Source organism: Pseudorca crassidens, chromosome 9 (assembly GCF_039906515.1).
Source record: "Pseudorca crassidens isolate mPseCra1 chromosome 9, mPseCra1.hap1, whole genome shotgun sequence".
NCBI lineage: Eukaryota > Metazoa > Chordata > Mammalia > Artiodactyla > Delphinidae > Pseudorca > Pseudorca crassidens.
In genome coordinates, this window is record NC_090304.1 from 69,591,685 (window position 1) to 69,617,876 (window position 26,192).

General features: G+C 40.6%; 1 protein-coding gene across 1 annotated transcript in view; it reads left to right on the top strand.

Annotated features, from left to right (window-relative positions):
- FAT3 (FAT atypical cadherin 3) overlaps positions 1-26,192 on the top strand; it is a 158,828-nt gene that overhangs the window by 35,172 nt on the left and 97,464 nt on the right. The window contains exons 5-8 of the mRNA XM_067751685.1: positions 9,326-9,601; positions 12,052-12,262; positions 17,059-21,132; positions 25,302-25,498. Coding sequence (XP_067607786.1) covers positions 9,326-9,601; positions 12,052-12,262; positions 17,059-21,132; positions 25,302-25,498 — 4,758 coding nt within the window. The remainder of the gene's footprint in view (positions 1-9,325; positions 9,602-12,051; positions 12,263-17,058; positions 21,133-25,301; positions 25,499-26,192) is intronic.

A 26,192-nucleotide genomic window follows, 5' to 3' on the forward strand; every position in this document is an offset into this window, starting at 1 on the left:
AAATACATTGAGATGACATTTCTCATCTATCAGCTTGGCCAAAAACCCAAAAGTTTTACAGCATGCTCTGTTGGCAAGGCTGTGGGAAGACAGTCATTCTTAAATACTGCTATAGAAAGGCAAAGTAATCAAACTTATAGGTAGGGGAATATGGGAAGTATCTCACAAAACCATATAAGCACTTCTTTGTTTCAGCGATCCCAATTCTAGGGACAGAAATATATGTTAGCAAAAATGTGAAAAGACACAAGCACAAGGCTCTTCATTGCACGGTCATTCGAAGAGCAAAAATAGGAAGGCACGTCAATAGAGGACTGATTGAGTTAACTATGATACATTTATCCATGGAGAAGTATTTCTGTACTGCTGTAGCATGGTCTTCATGATATAAAGCAGCAACAGTATTGACCTTTTGAGTCAGATAGCTCTTTGTTGCAGGGGTTATCCTGTGCATTTTAGGATGTTTAGCAACTCCCCTGCCTTCCATCCACTAGGTTCTAGGAAAATCCCTCCCCCGAGCTGTGACAACCAAAAATGTCTACAGACATTGTGAAATGACCCCAGGAGACAAAGTCCTCCTCAGTTGAGAACTATTGATATAATGCAGCAGTCCCCAACCTTTTTGGCACCAGGGGCGGTTTCATGGAAGACACTTTTTCCACGAGGAGGGGAGGGGGAATGGTTCAGGTGGAAATGTGAGTGATGGGAAGCAATGGGGAGCAATAGATGAAGCTTCGCTTGCTTGCCTGCCGCTCACCTCCCACTGTGCAGCCCTGGTTCCTAACAGGCCACGGACTGCTACTGTTCCACCGCCCAGGGGTTGGGGACCCCGGATATAATGTTAAGTGAAATAACCTGTTCAGGGGAGTGTATACAGTATGTTAATATTAATAAAATAGATGGATAAAATGTAACATTACTGAAAAAAAAAAAAGGTTACCTGAAGAAAAAGGGAATACATGAAAGAGAAAGATACAGAAGCTAAGCTTGACTATAACTTTTTGTAAATTTAACATTGATAATTTACATATAATATAAAACAAAATTAAATGTTAAAAAAGCAAGTCTAAAATTTGAAAGTAAATGGAAGCAGATGAACATATGTGTATCCAGTTGGGAGCATGTATGCACAGGGAAGAACTATTCTAAGTGACTTTACATATACTAATTTATGCCTAGTGGGATAAATCCAAAGGACAAAAAGACAAAATAATATTAAATTAGTTTGAATGACCATAATTGTAATGTGATTATAATAACAATGTTGGTGTTATTCAGAGACTTGGGCATGTATTTCAGATATGTGAACATTCAGATAGGTGATTAATTATGGTGATGTCATTGAGCATGAGAAATGTCATCATGAGAGAAAGAAGATAGGTAAAAAGAATGAGATTAAGTAAAAACCTTGATGGGTACCTTAATATTGTCTTTTCTTTTGTTTTTTATTGAAGTATAATTGACTTACAATATCGTATTAGTTTCAGGTGTGCAACATAATGCCTCGATATTTTTATGCGTTACAAAATGATCACCATGATAAGTCTACTTACCATTTGTCACCATAAAAAGTTACTATAATATTATCAATTATACTCTATTCCCTTTGCTGTACATTACATCCCTGTGACTTATTTACTTTGTAACTGGAAGTTGTACCTCTTAATCCCCTTAACTTATTTCTCCACTTCTCTCCCTTCTGGAAACCACCAATTTGTTCTCTGTATCTATGAGTCTGTTTCTGTTTTGTTATGTTTGCTTTGTTTTTTAGATTCCACATATAAATGAAATCATAGAGTATTTGTCCTTTTCTGAGATTTTTCACTTAGCATAATACTCTGTCCATCCATATTGTCGCAAATGGCAAGATTTCATTCTTTTTTATAGCTGAGTAATATTCCATTGTTTGTGTGTGTGTTTCCGTGTGTATGTATACACACACACACACACACACACACACACACACCCCATCTTCTTTATCCATTCATCTATTGATGGACACTTAGGTTGCTTCCATATCTTGGCTATAGTAAATAATGCTGCCATGAACATAAGGGTACATATGTCTTTTCGAATTAGTGCTTTTTTTTCTTCAGAAAAATACCCAGAAGTGGGATTTCTGGATCATGTGATAGTTCAATTTAAAAATTTTTAGGAACCTCCATACTGTTTTCCATAACAGCACTACCAATTTACATTCCTACTAACAGTGCATGAGGGTTTCCTTTTCTCAGCCTCTTCATCAACGTTTGTTATTTGTGGTCTTTTTGACCATTCTGACAGGTGTGAAGTGATATCTCATTGTGGTTTTTATTTGCATTTCCCTGATGATTAGTGATGTTGAGCATCTTTTCATGTGTCTGTGGGACATCTGTATGTCTTCTCTGGATAAATGTCTATTCAGGTCCTCTGCCCATTTTTTATTCAGGTTGGGTTTTTGATGTTGAGTTGTATGAGTTCTTTGTATATTTTGTATATTAACCCCTTATCAGATATATCATTTGCAAATATCTTCTCCCATTCAGCAGGTTGCCTTTTTGTTTTGTTGATAGTTTCCTTCACTGTGCAAATGTTTTTCAGTTTGATGTAGTCCCATTTGGTTTTGTTTTTGGCTTTGTTGGCTTTTATTTCCGTAGCCTGGAGAGACATATTCAAAAAATATATTGCTAACACAACATCAAAGAGTGTCATCCCTATGTTTTCTTCTAAGAGTTTTATGATTTCAGCTCTTACATTTAAGTCTTTAATCCATTTGGGGTTATTTTTGCATAGGGTGTAAGAAAGTAGTTCAGTTTGATCTTTTGCATATAACTGTCCAGGTTTTCCAACACAATTTACTGAAGAGGCTGGCTTTTCACCATTGTATACTCTTGCCTCCTTTGTCATAGATTAATGGACCATATAAGCATAGGTTTATTTCTGGGCTATCTGGTCTATTCCATTGATCTATGTCTCTGTTTTGGTGCCAGTACCATATTTCATTGATTAATGTAGCCTGGTAGGATAGTTCCTGTAGCATGATACCTCCAGCTTTTTTCTTCTTTCTCAAGATTGGGGTCTTTTGTATTTCCATACAAATTTTAGAATTATTTGTTCTAGTTCTGTGAAAAATGCCAATTTTTTTTGATAGGGATTGCATTGAATTTGTAGATTGCCTAGGTAGTATGGTGATTTTAACAATATTAATTCTTTCAATCTAAGAAGACGGTATATCTTTCCATCTGTTTGTGTCATTGTCAGTTTCTTTCATCAGTCAGTGTCTTATAGTTTTGAGAACAGGTCTTTTACCTCCTTGGTTAGATTTATTCCTAGGTATTTTATTCTTTTTGATACAACTGTAAGTTGGATTGTTTTCTTAATTTCTCTTTCTGATAGTTCATCATTAATGTATAAAAATGCAGCAGATTTCTGTATATTAATTTTGTATCCTGCAACTTTACTGAATTTATTTATCAGTTCCAATAGTTTTTTGGTGGTGGTGTTAGCATTTTCTATATATAGTATCATGTCATCTGCAAACAGTGACAGTTGTACCTCTTCTTTTCCAATCTGAATTTTTAAATTTCTTGTCTGATTTCTGTGACTAGGATTTCCAATATGTAAAAGAATTTCCAATTGCATGAAAATGGTGAAAGTGGGCATCCTTGTCTTGTTCCTTTCTTAGAGGAAATGCTTTCAGTTTTTCACCATTAAGTATGATGTTGGGCTGTGGGTTTGTCATATATGGGCTTTATTATGTTGAGGTGTGTTCCCTCTATACCCACTATGTTGAGAGTTTTTATCATAAATGGATGTTGAATTTCGTCAGGAGCCTTTTCTGCATCTTCTGAGATTATCATATGATTTCTCTTCTTCAATTTGTTAATATGGTGTATCACATTGACTGATTTGTGGATACTGGACCATCCATCCTTCCATCCCTGGGATAAATCCTACCTGATTATGGTGTATGATCCTTTTAATGTATGGTTGAATTCAGTTTGTTAATATTTTGTTGAGGATTTTTGCATCTATGTTCATCAGTGATATTGGCCTCAAATTTTCTTTTTGGCAGGTATCTTTGTCTGGTTTTGGTATCAGGGTTCCACTGACCTCGTAGAATGAGTTCAGTAGCATTCCTTCCTTTTCAATTTTCTGGAATATTTTGAGAAGCATAGATACTGACTCTTGAAACGTTTTGTAGAATTCACCTGTGATGCCATCTGGTCCTGGACTTTTGTTTGTTGGGAGTTTTTTGATTACTGATTCAGTTTCAATACTGGTAATTGATCTGTTCATATTTTCTACCTTCCTGATACAGTCTTGGGAGATTATAAGTTTCTAGGAATTTACCTATTTCCTCTAGGTTGTCCATTTTATTGACATAAAATTTGTCATAGTAATATCGTATGATCCTTTGTATTTCTGTGGTATCAGTTGTAACATCTCTTTCATTTTTAATTTTATCTATTTGGGCCCTCTCCCTTTTCTTTTTGATGAGTCTGGCTAAAGGTTTTTCTTGTTTCCTGAGGTAGGCTTACATCATTATACTTCCCTCTTAGAATTGCTTTGGCTGCATCCCATAAATTTTGGGTCATTGTGTTTCCATTTTCATTTGTCTCCAGGTATTTTTTTTATTTCTTCTTTGATTTCCTCAGTGACCCATTCGTTGTTTAGTAGCATATTATTTAACTTATACATCTGTGTTTTTTGCAGTTTTTTTCTTGAGGTTGATTTCTAGTCTCATAATGTGGTGGTTGGAAAAGATGCTTGATATGATTTCAATATTCTTAAAGTTGTTGAGATTTGTTTTGTGGCCTAGCACATGATCTCTGCTGGAGAATGTTCCATGTGTGTCTGAAAAGAATGTGTATTCTGCTGCTTTTGAATGTAATGTTCTATATATTATATATATATATATATATCAATTAAGTCCATGTGGTTAATGTGTCATTTAAGGCCAATGGTTCCTTATTGATTTTCTGTCTAGATGATTTGTCCATTGGCATAAGTGGAGTGTTAAAGTTCCCTACAATTATTGTATTACTGTTATTTTCTCCCTTTATGTTGTTAATATTTGCTATATGTATTTATGTGTGCCTATGTTGAGTAAATATATATTTACAATTGTTATATCTTCTTGTTGGATTGATCCCTTTAACATTATGTAATACCCTTCTTTGTCCCTTGTTACAGTCTTTGTTTTAAAGTCTATTTTGTCTAAGTATTGCTACTCCAGCTTTCTTTTGATTTCCATTTGCATGGAGTACCTTTTCCCATTCTCTCACTTTCAGTCTGTACGTGTCTCTAGATCTGAAATGAGTCTCTTGTAGGCAGCATATATGTAGGTCTTGTTTTCTTTTTTATCCATTCAGTCACTCTATGTCTTTTGTTGGAACATTTAGTCCATTTCCATTTAAAGTAATTATTGATGGATATGTACTTATTGCCATTTTGTTAATTGTTTTCTGATTGTTTTTGTAGTTCTCCTTTGTTCCTTTTATTCTCTTGCAATCTTCCCTTGTGATTTGATGACTATCTTTAGTGTTCATTTGGATTCTTTTCTCTTTATTTTTTTGTGTCTATTAAAGGTTTTTGATTTGTGGTTACCATGAGATTCATATATAACATCTAATATGTATGGGTATCTATTTTAAGTTGCTGATTTCTTAAGTTTAAATGCATTCTAACAGCCCCACATTTTTACTCCTTTCGCCCCACATTTTATGTTTTTGACAACATATTTTACATCTTTTTATTCTGTGTATTCCTTATCTACTTATTATAGATAAAGATGATTTTACTGTTTTTGTCTTTTCACCTTCCTACTAGCTTTATAAGTGCTTAGTCCACTACCTTTACTATATTTTGCCTTTACCAGTGAGATTTTTCCCATCATAATTTTTTAAATTTCTATTTGTGGCCTTTTCTTTTCCACTTAGAGAAATCCCTTTAATATTTCCTGTAAGATTGCTTTAGTGGTGATGAACTCCTTTAGCTTTTGCCTGTCTTTAAAACTCTTTATCTCTCCTTCAGTTCTGAATGATGTCCTTACCAGATAGATTATTTTTGGTTGTAAGCTCTTTTCCCTTTCAGCACTTGGATATATTATGCCATTTCCTTCTGTCCTGCAAATATTCTGCTGAAAAGTCAGCTGAGAGTCTTATGGGAGTTCCCTTGTTTATAACTAGTTGCTTTTCTCTCACTGCTTTTAAGGATCTCTCTTGGGACTTCCCTGGTGGTCCAGTGGTTAAGAATCTGCCTTCCAATGTAGGGGATGTGAGTTGAATCCCTGGTCAGGGATCTAAGATCCCACATGCCACAGGGCAACTAAGCCCGAGCGCTCTGGAGCCCATGCACCACAATGAAAGATCCTGCATGCTGCAACTAAGACTCGTGCAGCCAAATAAATAAATATTTTAAAAATAAATTATAAAAAATAAAAATGATAAAAAAGGATGAGTATCTTTAATTTTTGACATTTTTATTATTATTTGTTTTGGCGTGGACTCTCTGTACTTCCTGGGCCTAGATGTCTGTTTCCTTTCCCAGGTTAGGAAAATTTTCAGCTAGTATATCTTCAAGTATGCTCTCTGCCCCTTTGTCTCTCTATTCTCCTTCTGGGACCTTTAGTGTGCTTGTTAGTGTGCTTGATGTTGGCCTAGAGGTCTCTTAAATTATTCTCATTTTTTGTAATTCTTTTTTTTGTTGTTTTCTGTTTAGCTTGGGATTTCCACTACTCTGTCTTCTAGTTCACTGATCCTTTACTCTCTATCATCTAATCTACTGTTGACTTCTTCTAGAGTATTTCTTTACTTCAGTTATCATGTTCCTCAGCTCTGTTTGGTTTTTCTTCATATTTTCTAACTCTTTGTTAAAACGTATGACTCTGCTCATCCATTCTTTCCCCAAGCTCATTAAGCATTTTATGATCATCCTCTTAAATTCTATGGGAGTAGATTGCTCATCTCCCCTATGCTTAGTTCTTCTTCTGGGGTTTGGTCTTGTTCTTTCATTTAGGACATATTACTCTGTCTCCTCATTTTACCTTATTTTCTGTGTTTGTTTTATGTATTAGGTAGTTCAGTTATGTTTCCTGGTCTTGGAGAAGTAGCCTTGTGTAGGAGACATCCTATGCAGCCCATCTGCACACTACCCTCTTGTCACCAGGGCTATATGTTCTAGTGGTGCCTCCTATGTGGGCTGCATGAGGTCTTTTGTTGTGGCAAGGTCAACTACTGTGGATGTGCTGGTAGGCTCTCAGCTCAATTGGCTGCCAGGCCCTGCCACATGCAGTGGCTGCTGTCCCACAGTGGATGGGGCTGGATCCCAGTGCAGCTGGCCACATGATTCGGGGGTGTCCCAGGGCTGCTGCCATGCCACTGATAGACAGGGTTGTTGACAATTTAATTTTGAATTGGTAGTATCAATATGAACTCATGAAATAATTGTTTAAAACAAAACACTTTCCTGACTCTGTCCACTGAAAAACTAGCAAAGCTAGCAGCAATAAGCATTCCTAGCACCAGACTGTGGTCTCTAAATGCCACTTCTAACTAAAAAGAAACCAACACTTCTTGGAGAAATGGATAATTCAAGACTGGGGCAGAAAATATGTACAAGATGACCCTGAAAAAATTACCAGCAGCAATTATTGGAAAGCAAGGAAGCTATCAAAGACTACTTGGGTTGTGTCAGAACATTGCAGAAGCCAACTTGAAGAGGCTCCCCATGGCCAAGGAAGGACCATTTGTGCATCAATAAATATAGTAACTGCAGTGGACAGAAGCACATCAGATGTGATTAAATTCATGAGCTCATAATGATGCTTGAAAAAAAATACCTTATTGATCACTTTGGGAGGAGCTGAAGAACCAACTCATTATTTTGAAATGATCAAGGAAAAGAATTCTCCTTCCTTTTCAACATGAAGTGTACTTCAGAGTAACCGAATAATTGAAGAAAACTTTCTTTTTAGAACTATTCTAGCTAATAAGTGGGGAAGAAATCATAGAATTAAAACACTACTGTTTTGTATTTTTAATGAATTAATATTATCTATATCATGATCATCAATGGCTGCTAATATCATGGAACAAGATAGAGAACTAGACATTATGTTTCTCCAGATGGAAATATATCACCCATAAAAGATTTTTGTCAAGAAAAAAAGAAGGAAATTGAATGTGAATTTTATTGTCTCCTACATAAAACTACCAAGTTATAAGAAATACACGGGACAGAGGAACATGTAGAACAAAACCATGGGGATACAATAAGCAAAATTCAGACTGTGGGAACTAAAGAGGAAAGGGCTCAAATTTTTGATTGCCAACAATAACAACATAAAAATTGCAAGGAAATCGATGAAGATAGAGGGAGAACCTACAAATTAAAAGATAATTAAAGGAAATGTCAATCAAATGCAATGTCTGTGCCTTATTTGCATATCCTGGTTGAAAGAAACTGAAAATATATATGCACATGTACGCAAACATATATAACTCATTACAAAACAATTACAGAAGTATGAACACCAACTGAATATTTAAAGACATTAAGGAATTCCTGTTTTCTCTGTTTAGATGTAGTAGTGGTATTGTGTGTATGTGTGTGTTTATTTTGAGTCCCTATCTTTTAGAGATGTACACTGAAATTATATGATGTCTGGGACTTGCTTCAAAATAATATGAGGGAGCAGGTGGAGATGAATGGGCATAAAGATGAAACAAGGTTAGCCATGAATTGATCATTATCAAAGCTGAGTGATGAATATTCAGGGTTAATTAAGCTATTACTTTTATAAAATCTGCCTGAAAAATTTTGAAACAACTTGGGAACTTCATATTTTTACTATCATTAGTACCATGTTCTTTGCTAGACACCTCCCATCTGAAGGAGAGCCACCTCTGTATTCACACCTCCCTTTCCTCTGCCTCTTTGTTACTTATCTTGTCACTGCCTCCACATTAGGTCTACTATAAGAAGCACATAACAAGAATGTAAGATAATAGGAACTTAACAAACTAAGGTCACCTTGTGATCTCTTACACTGTGCCTCAAATAATCTCCTAGAATTATCACCCCCACCCCAGAGGCTGTCTCATCTGTTCACTTAATCGTGAGAATATTGATCCTCATAGTTTATGTTCCTGCTAATGTGAACTACGGGTTTATCGTCAACCTCTAATTACAGAGTGCTTTCATAAGAATCTTCCTACATATTAAAGTAGTTGCTAGAAGCTGGGATCCAGGAACATAGAGGGAGGAGAGAAGGAGGGAGCCTCTTTTACTAGAAATGAGTAAATTGGCATTAGTCATCACTCTTGTCTCCTTTTAACTATAGGTATTTATCAAAGTGCTGGATAATAATGATAATGGCCCAGAATTCTCTCAGCCAAATTACGATGTGACAGTTTCCGAGGATGTGCTTCCAGATACCGAGATATTGCAGATTGAAGCCACAGACAGAGATGAGAAGCACAAGCTAAGTTATACTGTCCACAGCAGCATAGATTCGGTCAGCATGAGGAAGTTCCGGATTGACCCCAGCACTGGCGTGCTCTACACAGCCGAGAGGCTGGACCACGAAGCCCAGGACAAGCACATACTCAACATAATGGTAGGACCAAACTGCTTAATATGCTCTCCTAGCAGAATCACTGACCATCCAAGGCACATGCCTTAGCCTTCAGATGTACAGGGCCCTTGAATTTTGTAAGTAGTAGTAAATTTGGTCTTTTCAACCACAGGATTGCATTCATTCTTGCCTTTTTAGTTCAGTGAGGAATTACTATTGTTAGATAGTGACTCCATATGTTTGCCAAACTGAAATATTAGATGAGCTCTACAGACAGTGGCCACTCAGTAAAGGCTGCTGACAGCCTGATTTGAGCAGGAAGGAACAGGCCGTGTTTCTGTACTGGTTCACATCCAGAAGATTTTGTGGAAAAGTTTAAAAGAAGTTCCTTGAGAAGTTAATTACAAGGGTAATCATTTATCAACCTGTATAATGCTCAGTCCTTGGAAGCATTCAGAGAACTGATTGATTACTTATTGCACTGGCATTGGACCTAGTGGTAAATACTGGCCCACAAAAGAGATCTCAAAACTCACCAAAGCCTACAGAGAATGTTGAATTTGGGTTCATGGGGTCTCCAAATTATGTAGAAGATGCTTTCATTTTAAAACAAAGTTTAGCTAGTTTACATAATTGGGAAGTAAAGATTAGTAATAAATACCCTTGTTTATGACCTAAAACCTGTCCCTTTAACTATCCAAGAACCCTATGGACAATTGTACAGCCACTGTCTAACAGGGCCCCCGTGAGTTCCTTAAGACCAGGTAGGATGGCAGAGATGTAATCTTTGTACTGATTGGCTTTAAAATACACTAAGATGCTACCAATTCCCAAGCAGCTGAAGTACTGTTCCACTAAGTACTACTCTTCCTTTCCAAGTCTCTGGGCAAGAAGAAACTAGAGTTCCATGCCTTTGGCTATGGTTTCCAGATGAGACTCCAGCGAACGGAAGAGGGACTCAGGGTTCATCAGATCCATCCCTCTGGGCATTCATTCATTCATTCAACAGATATTTCTCAAGCATCTACTGTATACTAAATTCTGTTCTAGGCACCGAGGATATAAAAGAGACAAAGTCCCTGCACCTTTGGACATTCGATTGGAACAGACCTAGATGTCAATAATCCCAAAGTACAGAGTCAAGTTTGGTCCTTGGGTGGGGCAGGCTGGTCTACAGACAGGGAAACTCATCACACTCACCGGCTAGCTTTTGCATATATCTCTTCAGGAGCAGAACTCTACTGCCAGTGACTAACTCTATTCTCACGATTTCTTCAAGCCATTTCTGTTCATTCTTTCCTTAACAAACTTAGAATTCAGTGCACTTACCCTGTATCATTTATCATTTATGTAATTGAATATTTAGAGCAAACAACTCCTTTATGCTGCCTTTCTCCAAGCTAAGCCCTTATAGTCATTTTGCTCAATTCCTTTTAGGTTAATATTTCTGAAAAACCCTTTCCCTTTGATAGCTTTTCTTGGTATATTTTCTAATTTCTTCAAATCTCTCTGAAGTTAGGGGATCTAAAATTGAACAAGCAAAAAGCACACATTGGATTAATGCTACATACAATGATAGCAAAATCATGTGTTAGAGTTAAAGAATTGATTAGTTGCAAGCTTCTGCCATATGCAAACCAGGGAAAACTTTAAAACAGTCAGGCAAGGTTCTTTGGTGATTTCACAGTGCTGGGGTCTCACATTTCAAAAATTAAGATTTGGTTCATCTTCCCAGTGGTCAGCGTTCTCTCTTAGTTCTGGGACTTTATTTATGTTGGTTCTTCTTGCCTGAAATATATGCCACGCACCCCGCCCCCTAGCACTTCACTACTTCTACTTGGTTTTGTTACCTTTTCCAAGCTAGGCTAACATCCTTACTAATTACTCATATTCTGGCACTTACCTCTGGGCCTTGTATCTTTCTACTTATTTGTTTGGATTCCCCAGTCAACTATAAGGTTCTTGAGGTCAGGAACTGTAGCTCATCCACCGCTGAACCACAAGAGTCCATCCCAGGACTTGGTAGATAATAGATGATAATAAAGGTTTGTTGAATGAATGAATGAATGACAGTGGCTACATTGCATTCATTAATTCCACATTTTAGTTTCCCCTTTACAAGGGCCTCCATCCACCATTCCATTAGCAACTGTATACACAAATTCCGGGGGGTGGAGGGTGAGGGGGGGGCAGAGGAAAGTGCTGTGTTTGCGATATCCTGACAGCAGTTCTATAAGCACAGACTGAACACAGACCAGAGGCCAGGCGTAATGCTGAACAATAAAGACAGCTTGGCCCCAGCTCTCACTGTGTTCACAGTCAGCGTCCTCACTCTATAATAGCACTGCTTACTGAATACCTTCTCTGGACCTGGGACTGGGTCAAGCGGTTTTTGTGCATTATTTCATTTTGATTTCACTTTAGGCACAGCCAGGTGAATTCTTTGCAACTTAAAGATTTTAGTCCTACTGCTTTTTATATTTTGCCTAAAGGTCAGAGATCAGGAGTTTCCTTATCGAAGAAACTTGGCCCGAGTCATTGTGAACGTGGAAGATGCTAATGATCACAGCCCCTATTTTACCAACCCGCTGTATGAAGCATCTGTGTTCGAATCGGCTGCTCTGGGATCAGCTGTACTGCAAGTGACGGCTCTGGACAAAGACAAAGGGGAAAATGCAGAACTCATATATACCATAGAAGCAGGTGAGAGCTGGTGCAGATTGCAGTGTCATGCATGGCATTGGACCCTCAGTAGTATTTATCACCATGTAAAATTCACATAGTTACCACTGGAATGTCTCCAGATGAATTTTTTGACCAAGCAACTGCCCTATTCGCACAACGATGGTGTATCAGGTTCTTGGCATTTCAGTAAGATGTTTTCCATCATTGACAGCGAAGAAGGAGTTTCCTTTTACTGTGTTCAATCTCAGATTTTTCTGGAATGGAGAAGAGAAAAGAATGTGTAATAAACTCGGTGGCTTTTACTGATGGGTCAACAAGCCTTGGCCTCAGACTAAAATAACCAAAGCCTCCCGTCATTTGAGGGCTGCCAGAGAGTTCGGTGAATTGAATCTTAAAGGTCAATGCTTACTTGTCAGTAGGTGAGCTGTGGGCTGTGGGCTTCAGAAATTCCTAGGGTTAGGGTTAGGTTTAGCACAAACTCACTTCATTGGAGGTGATCTGAGTAGCAGAGTAGTTGGTAGGTACTGAACTGCTTGCTTAACCTGACAGATAAATAAATGCAGATTCTCGTGTTGTTAAATTTGAGATTTTTTTTTAAAATCAATTTTAGTATCTAGAAAGCAAGACCGTAGTTTCCTGATGGTTTGCAGTTGGACAGTTAGAAAACATTTATGACAGAAGAAATGAATGTCCAAGCAAAGACAGGACTGTGAGCCTAAAAATTACAAATATCCTTTATCTGCTCTATTTTCCCTTCCCCTGTTCTGTCTTTTTTGAATATTCAAGACTCATATTCCCAAAACATTCTGCAACATTATGTCTGTCGTGCATAATGCCAAATGCTGTTTCCTTTCATGCCAGCACTGGAAAGGCTTCTTTCCCTTGATGTAAATATGGAGCATTTTTGTGAGTGGTTGAATTAAAATATGAATGCTAGAATGACAGTTCTGGACTAAAAAATATTAGAAAAAAAGCCAATGACTTTCTTTAAAAATAGCCCCTGTATTTAATGACGATCTAAATCTATTTCCTTTATTAGGCACCTACATTTTACATGAGTCTGTGCTAAACTCTATACCAAAAAAGAAGAAAAGATGTTGGTTCAGAACAGGCAGGTACCCCAAGAGAATTCACCCCTTTCTTTTCCAGATTTCCATGGAATTTCCTTTTAGCCTAAAGCCTGACAGTACTCTTTTTATAAACGCTATTTTTCATCTCTTGTTTGTCAGAGGATATTTGAATTATTTCATTACACAGTCCTTGTTCTTTTAGCTTCACAAATAATATAGGGAAACTTTAAAATACATATATTTAAATATTGCCACAGGAAATGTCACCTAACCCAAGAACTCTTTATGTCCGTTCTATAGTTTTCCCCTAATCTTATGTATTTTTCCTTTTCTCGTAATTCATTCATGCATATACATTGTTTCATGACATTGTAATCATTTTGATATAGGGTTTTATTTCTGCTTTTCTTAACATCTTCTAAGCATTTGTCTGCGTGTGTACTTGCTTTTTATATTTGTCATGAAGGCTGCTACATATACTCCTCTCAGATAGCCAGACATTCTGAAACCAATTTGGAGGTTCTCAGAGTAATTTAAGAGTAATTTACCATAAAGCTGAAAATTCTGCCTCGCTTATCTTTCAGCTGCCACAGACTATAGCCGAGTGCTGAACATAGAGAAAGGACTCAGTCATTTCTTCAACAGTTGGCTAAAACTAGAGAGAAAAGTTATTTCCTTAAAACATCTTTTATATAGAAAAGTCGAGTTTCCAGAAAACCCACAGGAATGCTTGGTATCTCAAAAAGTATCCTTTGGTTGGATGTGTAAAAAGCTAATGAGAATTACAGGACAGACAGACCTACACTTGACCTGGACTTGTTTTAGTTAAGTTTCTTCACGGATCATGGTAGGATACAAGCAGATCCCAGATAGTTCAGGACTTTGAATCAAATAACAAGAGGTTGGTGTAAAGTATATGTTTTATTTAAGTGCTCTCAAAAACCTCAGAGAAGCAAGATTTTACTCTGTTTACTGGTGGGCCATACATTTCCTATCCCCTGTCTGGCCTAAAGCAACTACTGAACCTTTTCATTTTGGCCCGAAAGACTGAGGTGGAATTCAAGTGCAGAACTTCGAGTCTTATATTTAGTTCAGGTTTGACGTTTGGTGCCAACAGTGGTTCATGGGTGGCTCAGAGACAGGGCAGTACAGGAGAGACCAGGACTAAGAAAGTGTTGAGTTAGGATGGGGGCATATTGGACCTCAAGATATATACAGATAGAGACTTAAACATCTTTTTTGATCTACCTCTCTCAATCATTCAACAAATATTTATTGAGCACCTTTTATTTGTGCCAGGCACTGTGCTGTATACCAGATTAATAATGATAAGTAAGGTCAGCACAGCTTTTGCCCAGTTGCCAAAAGTCTATAAGAAGTCATAGATTCCAAGAAAGCAAGCAGAGATTAGCTTCCAAAGATTTAAGTACAGAAGAAGAGAATAAGCAGGAAGTGGATTCTAAGAAAATGGGACAGTGCATTGGAGAGGGAAAGAGGCAAAGAGCCCATTTGGACCTGACATATGAGCACAGCATCCTGGAAGGGGGTAACAAGCAGGTCAGCAGCCATGGAACAGCAGGATGGGGAAGCTCTCCTCAAGGTCGGAAGCTGGCCTTCCTTCATCCCTGCCATATATATCTTGCTGTGTATGTACGAGCCTGGAGTAAGAAAGGACTCACCTTGAAACTCCACATGGGACACCATAATGAGGATGTGGCATTCATCATTCAGGGTTGCATGTGTTGCCACTGCTGCAAGGTGACCATTACTCAGGTATCTCTATATTTTCCTCCCCTGAGATGCTAACGTGAAATGATTTCTGCCTCCTTGTGAGGGTCTATGAATCGAATGTTGGAATCACACGTAATTCCACGGTGCTATTTATTGAAAATTTGCAAGTTTGTTCATGAATTCATTGACCTTCTTGTTGTCACCACGAAATGGTCATGTTCAGGTGGCAAAGTAAAAAATCATGCTGACGTCAAAGATAATTTTGTTTAATATTCATATTTGGGGTCTAGAATCAAATTCTTTATCTTTTTGTTGGACTTGCTCCCTCTTGAGAAATAAGCAAGCATCTTATAGAAATAGATTTTATACGAACATGACAGTTTTGTTTTCAGACATGGAAAAGTTTAAGTAATAAGTATGTAGTAAGAAGTGTGCAAATAGCTGTATGTGTTGTATATTTCAAACACATTATCTAACTGCGCTCTCAATCCTGGAGCCTATCTTAATGATAAGACTTTTAAACTCTCTGTGTGTTGCCATACTATAGCACTTCAAAAAGAAAGAAAAATTCAGATATAATTGAATAACCAAACTTTTAACTTGTGATGTAAAAAAATCTAGACACACAAGCATGTGTTCTTTGAGAAGCACGGGAAAGCCTCATGAGAGAAGCAAAAAGTAACATGGTGAAGGATGCTGCTTCCCACTGTTCACTACCTGTGAGACACATCCTTTACATTCGTCAAGTTCTGTGTTCCCCATTCTCTCCTCCTCTTTTCCACAGTGTCATGGTTCACAGCCCTTCCCATTTCAGGTTTGTCAAAGTGGGGTGCCAGTTTCTTCGTTTCATAAGGATTATGCTCAAGTTCTTGGTTTCTGTGCTGCTTCAGATTTTTAACACTTTCTGATTTCATCAGAAACGTCTCAAATATTGAGCAACTAGAATGGTTACAGATGGAACCATTATACATTTTGTGTGTTGGGGTGTAGGGAAGTGAAGAATAGAAGGAGAGTCAGAAAAGATTCTCACAGCTTACAAAGCAAATGGTGACTTGAGAAGAATTCTCCATACCTGAGCAAACCCCCGTCACCAGGCAGTGTTTGGGATGAAGTTGGTTTTGATGATACGTATGAAACTATACCAACTCCACATAGCAAAGCTTACCTTTGGGAGAGTCTTAAACCGAATGACTATATGATAATGTTCTGAAGCGATTCCTACAACCCTCTTCCTTTTTAAATTTTTTTAAATTTATTTATTTATTTTTGGCTGCGTTGGGTCTTCGTTGCTGCGTGTGGGCTTTGTCTAGTTGTGGCGAGCGGGGACTACTCTTTGTTGCGGTGCGTGGACTTCTCACTGCAGTGGCTTCTCTTGTTGCAGAGCATGGGCTCTAAGTGCATCGGCTTCAGTAGTTGTGGCACGTGGGCTCAGTAGTTGTGGCTTGCGGGCTCTAGAGCACAGGCTCAGTAGTTGTGGCACATGGGCTTAGTTGCTCCGCAGCATGTGGGATCTTCCCGGACCGGGGATTGAACCTGTATCCCCTGCATTGGCAGGCGGATTCTTAACCATTGCACCACCAGGGAAATCCCTACAACCCTCTTTCTTATAATGTAGAACACAGAATTATGGCACTGGTTTCAGGATAAATGCCTTTTTATCAGTGTCATTGGCATGTGCCAGCCCAGTCTGGAAATAAGAAAATCCTAAGCAGGAAAGTCTTTCCTACAAACTCTCCTATTTCCCAGTTTGAATGTACACAGAGCTGTGTTGTTGTTCTTGTTAACCTGAATTAAGAAGATACTGATCTGAAATTCACAATTTACTGGAAAACTCATTTCAGTTGCCTTTGAATACCCCTAAAAGGGAAGTCTCTCGTTTTATTTCAGAATGAGGAGGAGTGAAAATGAATAATTGCTGTTGGCCATGTTGTGTAAAGTAGCCTTAAGATGAAGAGTTAATCTTCAGAAAATGACCCACCTGAACTCATTTCCCTGTTGATTTTTCTATTGTAGGGAACACTGGGAACACGTTTAAGATAGAACCAGTCCTGGGCATCATCACTGTTTCTAAAGAGCCAGACATGACAACAATGGGTCAGTTTGTCCTGTCAGTCAAAGTCACGGATCAGGGTTCCCCGCCGATGTCTGCCACCGCGATTGTGCGAATTTCTGTCACCATGTCTGATAATTCTCACCCCAAGTTCACTCACAAAGACTACCAAGCAGAAGTAAATGAAAATGTTGATATTGGAACATCAGTCATTCTAATCTCTGCCATCAGTCAATCCACCCTCATTTACGAAGTCAAAGATGGAAACGTTGATGGGGTTTTCACCGTAAATCCCTATTCTGGAGTCATCACCACACGCAAGGCACTGGATTACGAGCATACCTCCTCTTATCAACTCATTGTCCAGGCCACGAACATGGCAGGAATGGCTTCCAACATCACAGTCAATATTCAGGTTGTTGATGAAAATGATAATGCGCCAGTTTTTCTCTTTTCTCAGTATTCGGGTAGCCTAAGCGAGGCAGCCCCCATCAATAGCATCGTCAGGAGCTTGCACAACAGCCCGCTGGTGATTCGAGCCACCGACGCCGACAGCAATCGCAATGCTCTGCTTGTGTATCAGATCGTTGAGTCCACGGCCAAGAAGTTCTTCACAGTGGACTCCAGCACAGGTGCGATCAGAACAATCGCGAACCTGGACCATGAAACCATCGCCCATTTCCATTTTCATGTGCACGTGAGAGACAGTGGTAGCCCCCAGCTGACGGCAGAGAGTCCCGTTGAAGTCAACATAGAAGTGACAGATGTGAATGACAACCCACCTGTGTTCACTCAGGCCGTGTTTGAGACTGTCTTACTTCTACCTACCTATGTCGGAGTGGAGGTTCTGAAAGTTAGTGCCACGGATCCTGACTCCGAGGTGCCCCCGGAACTGACGTACAGCCTAATGGAAGGCAGCTTGGATCATTTTATAATTGACTCAAATAGCGGAGTGCTCACTATTAAAAACAACAACCTCTCCAAAGATCACTACATGCTGATAGTTAAGGTGTCTGATGGAAAGTTCTACAGTACTTCCATGGTCACCATCTTGGTTAAAGAAGCCATGGACAGCGGCCTCCACTTTACACAAAGCTTTTACTCCACCTCCATCTCAGAGAACAACACGAACATAACCAAAGTTGCTATTGTCAATGCAGTGGGAAATCGCCTTAATGAGCCCTTAAAGTACAGCATCTTAAACCCAGGAAATAAGTTCAAGATAAAATCTACCTCAGGGGTCATTCAGACCACCGGAGTCCCCTTTGACCGCGAAGAACAAGAGTTATATGAGCTGGTTGTGGAAGCCAGCCGAGAGCTAGACCATCTGCGGGTGGCAAGGGTGGTGGTCAGGGTCAACATCGAAGACATAAACGACAATTCTCCAGTGTTTGTGGGCCTCCCTTACTATGCTGCTGTGCAAGTTGACGCTGAGCCTGGCACCCTGATTTACCGAGTGACAGCCATTGACAAAGACAAAGGTGCAAATGGAGAAGTGACCTACCTCTTACAGGATGACTATGGCCACTTTGAAATTAACCCTAATTCAGGGAAAGTTATTTTAAAAGAAGCTTTCAACTCTGACTTGTCCAACATTGAGTATGGAGTCACCATCCTAGCCAGAGATGGTGGAAAACCCTCTTTGTCCACATCCGTGGAACTTCCCATCACTATTGTCAACAAAGCAATGCCTGTGTTTGATAAGCCTTTTTATACAGCGTCCATCAACGAAGACATCAGCGTCAACACCCCCATTCTAAGCATCAACGCCACCAGCCCGGAAGGCCAAGGCATCATATACATCATTATTGATGGGGACCTTTATAAACAATTTAACATCGACTTTGACACTGGGGTCCTGAAAGTCGTTAGCCCTTTGGATTATGAAATTACATCTGTTTACAAGTTGACAGTAAGAGCCAGTGATGCCCTTACTGGGGCCAGGGCTGAAGTCACCGTTGACTTGCTCCTTAATGATGTCAATGACAACCCCCCTATTTTTGATCAACCCACGTACAATACAACGTTATCCGAAGCTTCTCTCATTGGGACACCTGTTTTACAAGTTGTCTCTACGGATGCAGACTCAGAAAACAATAAAATGGTCCATTATCAGATTGTCCAGGATACTTACAACAGCACAGATTATTTTCACATAGACAGCGCAAGTGGCTTAATCCTGACAGCGCGGATGCTGGACCATGAGTTAGTGCAGCACTGCACTTTGAAAGTCAGAGCCACAGACAATGGCTTCCCATCACTGAGCAGCGAGGTCCTGGTTCATATCTACATCTCGGACGTGAATGACAACCCTCCAGTCTTTAATCAGCTCATTTATGAGTCATATGTGAGTGAATTAGCCCCCCGGGGCCATTTTGTAACTTGTGTGCAAGCCTCCGATGCAGACAGCTCTGATTTTGACAGGTTGGAATACAGCATTTTATCTGGGAATGACCGGACGAGCTTCCTGATGGACAGCAAGAGTGGCGTCATCACGCTCTCCAACCACCGGAAGCAGCGGATGGAGCCTCTGTACAGTCTCAATGTGTCCGTCTCTGATGGGCTGTTCACTAGCACTGCCCAGGTGCATATCAGGGTCCTCGGGGCCAACCTGTACAGCCCTGCCTTTTCTCAAAGCACCTACGTAGCTGAGGTGAGAGAGAACACGGCCGCTGGGACAAAGGTGATTCACGTTCGAGCCACGGATGGGGATCCAGGGACATATGGGCAGGTCAGCTACGCCATCATCAATGACTTTGCTAAGGATCGATTCCTCATAGATGGCAATGGACAGGTCATCACAACAGAAAGGCTCGACCGGGAAAACCCTCTGGAAGGAGACATCAGTATTTTTCTGAGGGCCCTTGATGGCGGAGGGAGAACAACTTTCTGCACCGTGAGGGTGATTGTGGTGGATGAAAATGACAATGCCCCCCAGTTCACGACGGTGGAATACAGAGCCAGCGTCAGGGCAGATGTCGGACGGGGTCACCTGGTCACTCAGGTTCAAGCCATGGATCCAGACGATGGAGCGAATGCAAGGATTACTTATTCCCTCTATAGCGAGGCCTCGGTCTCGGTGGCTGACCTCCTGGAAATCGATCCTGACAATGGCTGGATGGTCACAAAAGGCCATTTTAACCAGCTGAAAAACACAGTGCTGTCCTTCTTTGTCAAAGCAGTGGATGGGGGCATTCCGGTGAAGCACTCCCTCATCCCCGTCTACATCCACGTTTTACCCCCTGAAACATTTTTGCCGTCCTTCACCCAGTCTCAGTATTCCTTCACCATTTCAGAAGATACAGCCATTGGGAGCACGGTGGACACCCTGAGGATTTTGCCCAATCAGAAAGTCAAGTTCAGCACAGTTAATGGGGAGCGGCTGGAAAATAACAAAGGAGCTGTCTTCATCATAGAACAGGACACAGGCACCATCAAGCTGGACAAACGTCTTGACCATGAGATCAGCCCAGCTTTCCACTTCAAAGTAGCAGCCACTATACCCCTGGACAAGGTAGACCTTGTGTTCACGGTGGATGTAGACATCAAGGTACTGGATATGAATGACAACAAGCCAGTCTTTGAAACTTCAAGCTATGAGACGATCATCATGGAAGGGATGCCTGTGGGCACCAAACTCACGCAGGTGAGAGCCATCGATATGGACTGGGGAGCCAATGGGCAGGTCACCTACTCCCTCCACTCAGATTCCCAACCTGAAAAGGTGATGCAAGCGTTCAACATTGACAGCAACACGGGCTGGATCAGTACCTTGAGAGACCTGGATCACGAGACAGACCCCACGTTCACCTTCTCCGTGGTGGCCTCCGACCTCGGGGAGGCCTTCTCTCTTTCTTCCACAGCACTGGTCTCTGTCAGGGTGACGGATATAAATGACAATGCTCCAGTCTTTGCCCACGAGGTGTACCGAGGGAACGTGAAGGAGAGCGACCCTCCGGGCGAGGTGGTAGCTGTCCTCAGCACATGGGACAGAGACTCTTCTGACATCAATCGACAAGTGAGCTATCATATTACAGGTAAGTCTGTCACCCTTGATTTTCACTGTGTGCTCTGCTTTCTGAAGAAAGATGGAAGGTGGCAGAAGGGTAAGAGTAGGAGAGAAGAAGGAAGATGAGATGAGGGTTTGAAAAGTTATCTTACCTCTCTGGGGCTGAGGAAAATATCTGAGTAGCGTCAGTTTTTTAGTTGTTACTAACTCAGCCTTAGTTGGGAGTTCATTGTTTTGCCTATGACAGATTACCCAGATTGGTACTCAGTCCTCGAGTCAATTTTTATCATTTAAAAAAGAGTCCAGCCAAATATCTCAGTGGAAGAAATGAAAATAACAGCTCTTTTTGATTGGGGGGCAGAGGAATGTATGTTTTTTTTTTAAGTATATGCCTTTCTCCTACTTTCTGTAACAGTAAGAAAAATAAATAGTTTTACTTACAAGTCTTTCCTGGTAGTAAAAACTCAGATGCGTGCACGCACACAACACACACATATACAAATCAAAGGGCATGGTTTGACCTTTTGCTGAAAAATGTTCAATTATAACTCCAAGTCAAAGGGTATGTCTTCTGACATCACAATTTTCTTGGATCCCTTTTCTGTCTTTCCAGATAGTAAACAGCAGTTCAATAGGAAAGCCAAGCTAGACAAATGAGGTCACCCAGAGTGCCCAAAAAGCATCGCCATTACTCTAAGGGGCAGAGGATCTCATGTCAGAGTGAAGAAGAGGTGTCACTGATCAGGAAGAGCTTTCTGGGGGTGGCTGGCCTTAAACTGCAAAGAGGAGAGGGTTGGTGGTATGGGAGCAGTCTTCCTAAAAACTATTTGGGGGTTTTAAAGCTAGTATTTTGATGTCATGACATTCAAAGGCAGAACATAAGCAAAGTGCCAAAAGATTTTAAAGAATCCATCCGTACTTGTAGTCAGGTGGCCTCCCTTTAGAAAAACTACATTATTCAAAGAGAAAAATGAATTAATTAGAGTGCCCTCAGGGCACAGAATCTGCTTAAGTATGTTAGTGGGAAAGTTAATTAATCACTGCAGAATAAGATCCACAGAAGAGCGTATGTGTCATTGCTCGGGACCACCACTCCTCCCCTCCACAGCACTACTCTTTTTCTTTATGGAACGGTTTTCTCGGTGCTGTTTTCTGTTTAAAGGTCTTAATGCATTTGTGCTTTGTCTGATACCGTTCATTGTGGGGTTTTTTTTTCATTGAAATGTATATTTCTGCAGTAAAGACATGAGTGATAGTGGTAAGGAAAGAAAGGTGAGTAAAGCAACAACTTTGATTCATTTGCATTCAGTTTCAGACAAAAAGCTTCTTAGGCATTCTTTTTTTTTTTAAGTTTTTTAAAAATTTTTATTTATTTTTGGCTGCGCACAGGCTTTCTCTAGTTGTGGCGAGCGGGGGCTACTCTTCATTGCAGAGCGCGCGTTTCTCATTGTGGTGGCTTCTCTTGTTGTGGAGCACGGGCTCTAGGCATGCGGGCTCCAGTAGTTGTGGCTCGTGGGCTCTAGAGTGCAGGCTCAGTAGTTGTGGCACACAGGCTTAGTTTCCGCGGCATGTGGGATCTTCCCGGACCAGGGCTCGAACCTGTGTTCCCTGCATTGGCAGGCAAATTCTTAACCACTGCGCCACCAGGGAAACCCTTCTTAGGCATTCTGAGGATACTTTTCTATTTGGAAGAATGGTTAAATACTCAGCTTTAATTATTTACACATCGTCTCTGAATTCTCAGTGGATGGTTTAAGGGACCATCCCACTAACTTTACTAAAGTAATGAGAACAGAGTAGCTTCAAGCTACTGCTACTATTAGCCGTGCCAACCACCAACGGATTTTTATTAGATTTAACTTTTGCTCTTGATGTCACACAACTTGGCTGACCTGCCACTGATGAACAAAGGACGATTAATCATTTTATTTCTCAAAAGAGCAGTGTGGGCCTGCACCAGAAGCATTTAATAGAGAGGTTACATTTGTGCATGCTGAAATCATATTCAACTGAAGTAAAATTGCATCGTAGCCCGTGGTAGAGGAAAGTGATTTTCCAGGGAGGACCCCGTGCCTCACCAGAGCATGTTTCTCAGCCTCAACATTACTGGAATTGAGGGCTGGGTAAGTCTCTTGTGGCATTGTAGGATGATTACCAGCACCTCTGGTTTCTTTCCACTAGATTCCAGTAGCACCACCACCAGCATCACCCCTGATGTGACATTCAGAAATGTCTCTCGCTGACAAATGTCCCAGGGGTTTGCGCACAGCCACTGTCAGTTGAGTTGAGAACCACTGCCCTAGAGGAATGTGCAGCCCTCACCTTCTCTGCACTATCTGCCCAGTACGGTCCATTTATCCTGTCATTGTTTTGCCAAAGTTTGGCCTCTGTGCACCGGTGCCAGATTAAATCTTGGAGACAGAGTTTGGGGTGAAGTAGAAAGAAATCGCTTTATTGCTTTGCCAGGCAAAGGGGGCCACAGCAGGTTAATACCCTCAAGACTGTGTGTCCCACCCTGGAGAGGGTAATGAAGAGTCGTCTAGTGTTCAAGGAGCAGGGCGTGATCAGCTCACAGACATTCTGATTGGCTGGTAGTGAGGTAATGGGGAGTCAGCTTCATCAACCTCCTGGTTCCAACCGGTCTGGGGTCTACGTGCTTGTGGGCAGCACACAGTTAAATTCTTCTACCTGGTGGAGGATTCAGTATCTGCAAAACAGCTCAAAGGACATGGCTCAGAATATTACCTATAGCCCTTGAGGAAGAATAAAGGCCTTGACTTTGTTTAATGGCTAAAGTATTATTATTTTGTCTTGTTTGACTGTTTTCCTTTCTTTCTGCATTTTCTCACTTCTCTGATTGAATTTATTCTTTGGTTAAAGTTTTCCTACAGACAAAAGGCAGGTGGAGGTCTATTGTAGGAAGGCCTCATAGGGTCCTGCTTGGTTACAGTTGTTCCACACTGCTGAGCCCCTGGATGCCTGTCCCCCCCACCCCCCATGCCTTATATCCAGAGTGCAGTCTGACGCTCAAGGTTCCACTACTTCTCACTCAGTCCCTCCGGCAGGACCATGGGTTTGCCCTCTGTTCTTTTACAGATTCATTGTAAGAAGATGAGGTGGCTCCCCTTTTTCAGTGAAGCAGCAGCCAGCAGGCAGTAGGCTTTCCTTATTTATTTGTTTATTGTCAGTCTTTCCCATCAGAAGGTGAGCTCCACCACAAAAGCAGGGATTTTGGTCACTTTTGGCCACTGCTGTAGCCCCACTGCCTGGCACAGTGCCTGGCCCAGAGCAGGTGACAAATACGTGTGAATGCTCAAACAAACGAGACGGCGATGACCTAACTGGATTCCGGACTTCTTGCCAGTTGTCTCGTCCAGTCTTCCTCCGTGTTTGAAGTGACATTATTTCCCCCTTCAGGTTTGGAAGGTCAAGGTGGTTTTCTTCTTCCTTCCTCCAAGCTGCTTTTGTCTCCCTGTAATTCAGTGATGTGGGAAAGTCATATTGCTGGGACTACATTCATTGTTTCAGCCTCATCAAGAGCGGTTCCACTCTAGCTTTTCTACGTGTTTCTTCCATTTTCACCAGCTTCCCTGTGTTAAATTTGATCTAATTGCAGTGCTTATCTTTGAACGGCTCCTTCAATGACCCTGTACTGGGGCTCTTTAATCCTAATGGGTCTTCCTCTGTCACACAAACTTTTCTTCCCCAAACTTCGGTCCTTATAAGAAGAGCTGCTGTATGATAAAGGCTTCATTAAGATTCCTTATTAGAACTGACTGCCTTTCCTTGATTGCATGATCATCGGCTAATGAAATTGTCTTGGTAACAAGAGCTATAGTGTATTACATCCTCTCTTGAGACGAAGTGGAAAGACAGTTGTATCAGCCCGATAAGAAGATTGATTGTTCACAGTTTGAATTTGATTGTCCTTAAGGGGAGCTAAACAAGAGATCATCTCCAGCTTCTCTAAGTGCATTTTCTTCTCTTGGAAAGTTACTGTTTTACTTTCCACACAAGCCAAGCATATAAATATCGTGCTTTGTTGCAGGAGAGTCAAAAGGAAGTGAGTGTCCATTTTTTTTCAGCATCGTAAACAATGCAGTTTGAGAGGCACCTGGATGACCCCACACAGGCCTCTTGCTGTAGGTGATCAAAGCTTTTCATTTCACATCTTCAAAAACTCTTTTTTCACCACAGGAGGGAACCCCCGAGGAAGGTTTGCCCTGGGCCTGGTGCAGAGCGAATGGAAGGTCTACGTGAAGAGACCTCTAGATAGAGAAGAACAAGACATTTACTTCCTCAATATCACCGCCACTGATGGGCTCTTTGTCACTCAGGCCATGGTGGAAGTGACTGTCAGTGATGTGAATGACAACAGCCCAGTGTGTGATCAGGTGAGATTTGTGGCTGTGTCGGATATATCACTGCTTTTTACTCTGCTTATCTAAAATTAAGTCAAAACCCATTTCACTTTTCTCCTTAAGGCCAGGCTGCTTTCTCATCTTATCTCCTTAATTAACAAGCTCCAAATGGTTATAAGAGGGTAAGAGGCAGACTCTAGGATGAAATATTATAAACATGAAAAGAGTATAGTTAGCACGATCAGTACCTAATTCTGCCCACCAAAAAAATCAAACAAACAGAAAAATAAAACCAGGAGTCTCAAAATTAAATAATTTTTAAGGACTCATAAAGGACACTATGAATTTTTCTGTCTGAATCACCTATTTCATAAAAGAAGAATGGACCACTCAGAAGTATGAATTACTTTTTTTGTATAAGGTTACACAGCTGGTTGGTAGCAACGTTGGTAATGAAGCTGGGTCTCCAGACCCCTTAAGAAGTGGCCTTTCCACCACAGTTCAAAGCGTGACAGCGAATGCAAGGTGCCAGTAATTGATTTTATTTCCTTTCTTACCAAAGTTAAATCACCCTTCATTTACCTTTTCCTTACATGTGGATTGAGAGACGGTATTGGTGCTCTTTAGCTCAGAAAAGTGTTGCAAATAGATTTAGTCTCTCATACTAATGCCAGATGTTAGTAGTGGCTCTTTAAAGAGTTGAAGGGTCCCAAGAACTGAGAGGGGC